Source organism: Lepus europaeus, chromosome 22 (genome assembly GCF_033115175.1).
Source record: "Lepus europaeus isolate LE1 chromosome 22, mLepTim1.pri, whole genome shotgun sequence".
Lineage (NCBI taxonomy): Eukaryota > Metazoa > Chordata > Mammalia > Lagomorpha > Leporidae > Lepus > Lepus europaeus.
In genome coordinates, this window is record NC_084848.1 from 26,879,878 (window position 1) to 26,886,660 (window position 6,783).

The 6,783-nt window shown below is 58.6% G+C and overlaps 1 protein-coding gene across 1 annotated transcript; it reads left to right on the top strand.

Moving 5' to 3' along the window:
* The first annotated feature begins 3,654 nt into the window (after positions 1-3,654).
* On the top strand, positions 3,655-5,381 carry SYNDIG1L (synapse differentiation inducing 1 like). Its single transcript, XM_062181786.1, has 3 exons — positions 3,655-4,071; positions 4,951-5,091; positions 5,223-5,381. The coding sequence occupies exons 1-3, from the start codon at positions 3,655-3,657 to the stop codon at positions 5,379-5,381; spliced, it is 717 nt and encodes a 238-aa protein (XP_062037770.1).
* Positions 5,382-6,783: the final 1,402 nt, after the last annotated feature.

Genomic DNA, 6,783 nt, shown 5'->3' on the forward strand with positions numbered 1-6,783 from the left:
GATCCCGGCTGACATTTTGGCCGAGCTGGGATTACGCGCACCTGGCGCTCTCTCGCCTTCCCGCTCATGGAATCTGCAAGGAGCATCTTCTTGAGTCATCATCACTCTCTGTAAACCTGCCTGAGGCTCTTGTGCCACTGCACTGGGGACGATCATTTATTTTGCTTGTTCCCAATTGGTGGACATTAAAGTGGCTTCCCGTTCTCCCCGGTGGTGCAAAGCCAGGCTCATACATCTTTGTGCGGGAAGCGCCGAGACCACCTGCTTCCAGGCACTGAGGGAGGAAGCCATCGGGGAAGACTGAGGGTGGCTTGCATGGCAAAGGCTCAGATGCAGGTCCTTGGGCCAACAGAGGCCGACAGGAGCAGTGAGGAGCTGACGCCGCTGGCCCTGCCTGCTTGGGATGCGCCCCGCACACACCTGGGTCATCTCCAACTATCTTTCTCCCCCTTCTGGGGGTGACAGGAGGGCAGAGACTTGCCAAGCTCCCCTGGTGGGACAAAGCAGAGGAAAGAGCTGTGTTTGAAGCATGGATCTGCTCTGAGAGTCCTGGGGCTGCCCACTCGAGCCTCAGGGCTGCAGTGGGATGGGGACAGGGCAAGGACTTGACTAAGGGACCCACAAGGCTGCAGGCCAGCAGACAATAAGGCACTGGGGAGCAGAGGCTAAGGGGTCCTCGGGAAGTCGTAGTCCCCCAGGGGCTGAGAAGGGCAGGGCTGGGCCTGGGGCAGCACAGGGGGAAGGGGTCCCCGATGTCTCCACGGCTCTGCTGCCCGTCTGGCAGACGGAGGTCTCGCCTTGCCTCTGCCCCCCAACAACCTGCTCACAGGGTGGTGGTAGGGGATGTGCTTTGTAGGTAGTAGGCTGTGCTTTGTGCTTTGTGAGGCTCTGAGAGCTCTTGTCTGTCTCTGTCTCTTGCAAGGGGGGATTGCATGGGACTGCAGGATCGGGGCACATGGGACCACAGTCCACATCACTGACCCTGTCCTCCAAGCCTCCTGGCGGGTGGGGAGATGGAGAGTCAGTTTCAAAGGTCACAAGGGGGCAGAACAGAAACAGAACCTCAGGGTCTCTGACTGCCAAACCCAGGAGGCCTTGGGTCACAGCAGCCCACCTCCACCCCGGCGGATAGGGCAGGGGCTCGGAAGCTGCCTGGGTTGTCCAAAGAAGCGGTCCTCTCAAGTCTTTCCAGAGGAGCCCAGGCAGACGCACACCATGGAGTCCAGGGAGCTGGCTGCATTTTTGTTTGTTTGTTTTGGTTTTGCTTGTTTGTTTGTTTGTTTGTTTTGACAGGCAGAGTGGATAGTGAGAGAGAGACAGAGAGAAAGGTCTTCCTTTTTGCCGCTGGTTCACCCTCCAATGGCCGCTGCGGCTGGCGCATCGCGCTGATCCGAAGCCAGAAGCCAGGTGCTTCTCCTGGTCTCCCATGCGGGTGCAGGGCCCAAACACTTGGGCCATCCTCCACTGCACTCCCGGGCCATAGCAGAGAGCTGGCCTGGAAGAGGGACAACCGGGATAGAATCCAGCGCCCTGACCGGGACTAGAACCCGGTGTGCCGACGCCGCAAGGCCGAGGATTAGCCTGTTGAGCCGCGGCGCCAGCCTGCTGGCTGCATTTTTAACTCCCTGAGTGCAGGAGAGGAGTGGCCTAGACCCGCACAGCCTGCCCAGGGCTGCGGGGCCCACCTGTGCACGTGGGGAGCTGGGTGTGTGGCAGCACAGTGTCCTGGGTGAGCTCCCTGTGTAGGGAGCAGGGCGCCGGGGCACTGTGGCTTCTCCGCACCCGTCTGTGACTCTGGGCCGGACATTGCTGGAGTCTCGGCTCCAAGGCAGCCCTTCTCACAGCTCAGAGCCAGGGGCAGCCTCTTGGTGCTCCACTGCGGGCAGCAGCAGGCCATTCCCCGACACCAGCTAGGTCAGGGGACCGCCCCCCCAGGCCTGATTCCTGGAGTGGGGCTCTGTCTTCCGGTGGTGTCGCAAGAACCAGCTTTCTGGAATCCAGCCCCTTGGCTTGCGGAAGCAGAGAGTCCTTCCCAGGCTTTGGCTATGGATTCTCTACCGGGGCAGAGCTGCCCTGTGGGGTAGGCAGGGATTTTACCGTCCCCACTTCACGAAATAGGAAACTAAGTGGGGCCAGGGCTGACTCTCCACTCCTCAGATTAGAAATCCAAGAGGAGATACAACCCCTGCCTCTGGCTCAGTGATGGGCCTGGCAGGGAAAGAATGGGACACCCTTGAGGCCGCCTGGCCCGCCCCACCCCTCTCCCCGCACCCCTCCTTCACCTGCTACAGCCACTGTGTGTGTGAACTTGCGTAGACACACTGGATCCATGGCTGCTTTGCCTCTTCCAGCCATGCAGGGGGTGCCTGGGGCGGGCTGAAGCAGGGAGAGCAGCCCTCAGAGTGTGCCCACACTTCCCGCCCTGGAGTGAGTCATCTACATTGTCTGCTTTTGATGTGTGTCTACACTTTCTGCCCTTGAGTGTGTCTATACTTGAACTTGGGTCCTTGAGTTTGTCTACACGGATTCCCCAGCCCTGGAGCATGTCGTCCTCCTCTCCCGCACTTCGAGTATGTCTGTTCTCTGTGTGCACCTGAGAAATCAGAGCCTGGCTGGGAAAACTCAGGGTCCAGCTAGCATTGTTGGAGGTTTCAACCCAGAAGCAAGCAGTCGCTTGCTTGCGCCAGCTGCACTGCAAGCCTGAGTTTGCTTACAGGTTTTATGCTTTTCTTGCAGGGTGAGGACACCCACATAGATTTCTGTGTGGTTATCAGTCACCAAAGAACACCTGGTAATAGCTAACAGACTCATTATTGATTAAGGCCTTGCATTATATTCCCGCACTTATTCCCACACTGGGATGTTCTCTAAGTGGAGGGAGAGACAAACAATGAGTTGTTAATCACTTTCTGCAAGGGCCCTAGGACAAAAGCTCACTCCTTCTTACGGCACAGCAGGTGCTTCCTTGCCCAAGGCTGATGTTTCCTTCCTCATGGTTGCATTTTTTTCTGAAAGCTCCTGTTAGCTGGGAACCAGTGACTTCACAGTTTGGACAGCATCCTGGCTGACTTAGGCCTCTACAGTCAACAACGAAGTCCACAACTTACTCTCCATCCCTTGGGTGTGTCTACACTTCCATTCCTTCAGTGTGTCTACACCCTAGCCCTTGAGTGAGCTTACATTCCCACCCGGGATGTGCAGGTCCAGACCTCAGCACCCAGGAAGCTCCACCTCAGATCCCACAGGACCTTCCCAAAGTTACAGTTTGCCCTAGAGAGGAGATGAGCCCAGGGTTCGCCGTCCTTGTGAGACCCTACCTGGGGCAGGCATCCCAGCATCCCAGCGAGGCAAGCTCTGGGCTAAGTATGGTCCCATTTGACCCTAGAACAAATCATCCCTTAACCCCAAAAGCCCCCTTCTACTCCAATTCGCAAAGAAATGGAGGCTCTGAGAAATCAAGTAGTCAGTTCAAGGCCTGGCGCATGGCAAAGGCAGGGCTTGAGCTAAGTCAGGCTGCAGAGTGTGTGCTTGTAGCTGCTTCAGTTCTGCACCCGGGCCCTGGCCTCAGTGTCTGCCTGTCTTGCTCTCCCAACAGCTCTCTGAGGACGGCTCGGCTGGCCCCGGCTTCCCTCTCCAGCAGCTGTGCTTAGGGACATGGAGAGCCTGAGTGAACTGCAAAACCCCCTGCTGCCCAGAAGCCCTGCCCACCTGCACGGCGCCTACACCTACCCGGAGGCCTCGCCCAGCTGGTCCTGCCAACAGAAGCTCTACTCCTACCTCCTGGGTGGTGCTGGTCCTGCTCACGCCCACCAGCTCCTGGACCCTGGGTCCCTACAGCTGGCTGTGGAGGCCTGGTACAGGCCCAGCTGTCTCCTGGGGAGGGACAAGGCCAAGGAGCCCAGGGCAGGCAGCTGTGAGACCAGCTTCACAGAGGTCAGGGAGCCCCCTGTGGGGCCCACAGAACAGTCCACAGAGCCTGGGCACGCCGAAGGGGATGTCGCCATCCAGACAGTGTCCTACGGGGTCCAAGAGGAGCTGCAAGGCCAGGACGATGGCCAGGAAGAGGAGGAGGTGAGAGCGTGAGTTTAAAATGCAGATCCCCAGGGCCCCGCCACCAAACCTTGAGATCTGATAGGCCTGGGTTGGGGACCGGGCATCTGAATGCTACCAGGGCAAAGGTACTTCTGACCTGGGTAGAGTCCTCAGTGAGAAATTACCTTGGGTTTGATGACCGATCCATGCGATAGAGTGGGAGCACTGATCGCCTGGAGACCACACGGTTAATTTGGAAGATGACCACCTGTGTCTCTTTTTAGAATCCTGTATTTATTCCTTCCCTCCATTTCCCAAGGAGATCTTGCTATAAGTAGTTTTATAATCTGCTTTTTCTCTCTAAAAATATATATTTCAATATTGCTCCGTATAATTGAGCATTTTTCTACTAACTGATTTATTTTTGAAAGGCATAGAGACAGAGAACTCCCATCCACTGGTTTACTTCCCAAATGCCTGCGACAGCTAAGGCTAGGCCAGGCTGATGCCAGGAGCCAGGGACTCAATCCGGGTCTCCTACCTGAGTGGCAGCGACCCAAGCACCTGCTGCCTCCCAGGGTGGGCATTAGTAGGAAGCTGGAACCGGAAGCAGAGTCAGGACTTGAACCCAGGCAAGCGGTGTTTTAACTGCTAGGCCAAACACCTGCTCCTACAAGGTGATCTTTTATTAGTCCCATGGTCTTCTGTTGTAAATTCTTCCATCAATTAGCAGCCCATTCCTGGATGTGGACACGCATTCTTTCCTTCGGTAGTGTGCCAAGGCCTCCCCACTGCCCTCTTCGGTGGAGGGGACTGCCCGCTGCCCCACATTGCCCACTGACGTCCTTGGGGAGCTCTTGCCAGTCTGATGGGCTGGGGTGCCCCCGAGCCTGCTCAGCATCACACGCTGTTTTGCAGAGTGATGCGACTTCATCAGAGAGCGAGAGTGAAGACAACTTCCTCACGCTGCCTCCCAGGGACCACCTGGGTCTCACCCTCTTCTCCATGCTCTGCTGCTTCTGGCCCCTGGGCATTGCTGCCTTCTACTTCTCCCAGGGGGTAAGCACCGCCGGGGCCCAGGGCTGCCTCTCTGGCCTCTCCTGCTGCAGGATGCCGTCAGGGGCCTGGAGGGTTGGGCTGCTTTGCTGGGCCTGCGGGTGCCCCCTTTCACCAGCACGTCTCTCTCGTAGACCAGCAAGGCCATCTCCAAAGGGGACTTCCGCCTGGCCAGCACCACCTCCCGCCGGGCCCTCTTCCTGGCCACACTCTCCATTGCCGTGGGCGCTGGTCTCTATGTGGCTGTGGTAGTGGCTCTGGCAGCTTACATGTCCCAGAATGGTCATGGCTAGAGGCCGGTAGGCTCTGCCTCCTGACCACCCTGGCCCACCAGAGGAAGCCGTGGGGCTGGTGGCTGCAGGCTGCACGGAGAGCCCGGGCCCCTAGCAGAACTCGTGAGAGCGGCTCATCGCAGACAGGCCTCCCAGCCTGCAACCTGCAGAGCTCAGCCTCAGAGCCGACCAGGGGCTCCCTCTGTAACCCAGGCTGCTGATGGGAAGCAGGAGCGGACAGGGCTGCCCACCAGGGCGTCCCAGTAAGCGCAGCCCTGCCCTTCCCCCTAGCCCCCCATCCACCCACTCTGCCAACTGTCCCACACCCAGAGAAAGCACAGGAAGCTCCAGTGAGGAAAAAGGGGTCTCGGGACCCCAGCTCCGTCCTTGCAGCCCACGAGGGTCTTTACCTGGGGACATCCTGAGCCTCCCCCAACTCTCTCTGGCTCCGCAATGCCCAGGCCCCAGCCAGCCGGGAAGGAGACATGTGCGGACCCCAGCTTCCCGTGAGCAGTGCCCCTCTATCCTGTAGGCTGAGACACCGTGGCCCTGCAGAGAGAAGGGGACCCTTGGCGTCCACGCTCTGAACCAAGGGCAGGGTCTCGGAGCTTCTCTGTGTAGGTGCGAAAAGCAAAGGCAATGACCGAGAGACCGGAGGGCCCTGAGATACTGCGGAACTGCCTGAGCCTCCCCACCCGGCTCCTGTTCCCCGCCCCCCTCATCCTTTTCTGGGCTCTGCCTTGGGGATCCTGCGCTGCTGCTACTCCAGGTAGACTGGGAGAAAATGCCAGCTGCCAGCAGCCATGGGGCACAGGGCCCCACATCCAGCCCTGTGGGAAACACAGCGAGGAGGAGTAAGGAGAGATGAGGTGTGTTCTGCTGAGCATCCAGGGTGCTCAGAGAGGCTTCCTGGGGGAGGTGTCTCTTGAGCAAGGCCTAAAGAGTGAGTAGAATTCATCTAAGGGGTCTGTTTCACTTGGCTCCTTGTGTGTGTAGGCAGGGGAGAGGCAGGAGCACCCCGGATTCCAGGCTACTTAGATTCTGCCTGAACCATCCAGGGTTCCGCCAACTCCAAGAGGAAGGTTGGGGCTACCTCTCAAAGCCTAGGGATGTTTTCCCACCTCTAGCCACTAAGGACCGGGGTGGGCCCCTGACCCCCCTCAGGGCATTTTCACGGATATCCCCATTCAGGGCTGCTCTCGACACCCTCTAGGAAACATCCAGAATTCTAGACACATCCGGCCACCAGGGGGCAGCACACTGAGAGGGCCGGCCTGTCAGGCTCAAGTTGCAGGACCCCACCGTGCACGATTTGGGGACCTGGGCATTCCCTCGCCCCAGTGGAGCCTGGGGCTCCCCCCTCCCCCATATTGAGCCCTGTCCAGCCCTGTACCCCCCACATCCTCAGCAGTTTGAATGCCCG

Bases quoted from the DNA above. Each gene is read 5' to 3' on its own strand.
- SYNDIG1L (XM_062181786.1), top strand. From the start codon at position 3,655: ATGGAGAGCCTGAGTGAACTGCAAAACCCCCTGCTGCCCAGAAGCCCT. The intron at 4,072-4,950 runs GTGAGAGCGTGA...GCTGTTTTGCAG, and splicing joins ATGGCCAGGAAGAGGAGGAG to AGTGATGCGACTTCATCAGA. The intron at 5,092-5,222 runs GTAAGCACCGCC...TCTCTCTCGTAG, and splicing joins CCTTCTACTTCTCCCAGGGG to ACCAGCAAGGCCATCTCCAA.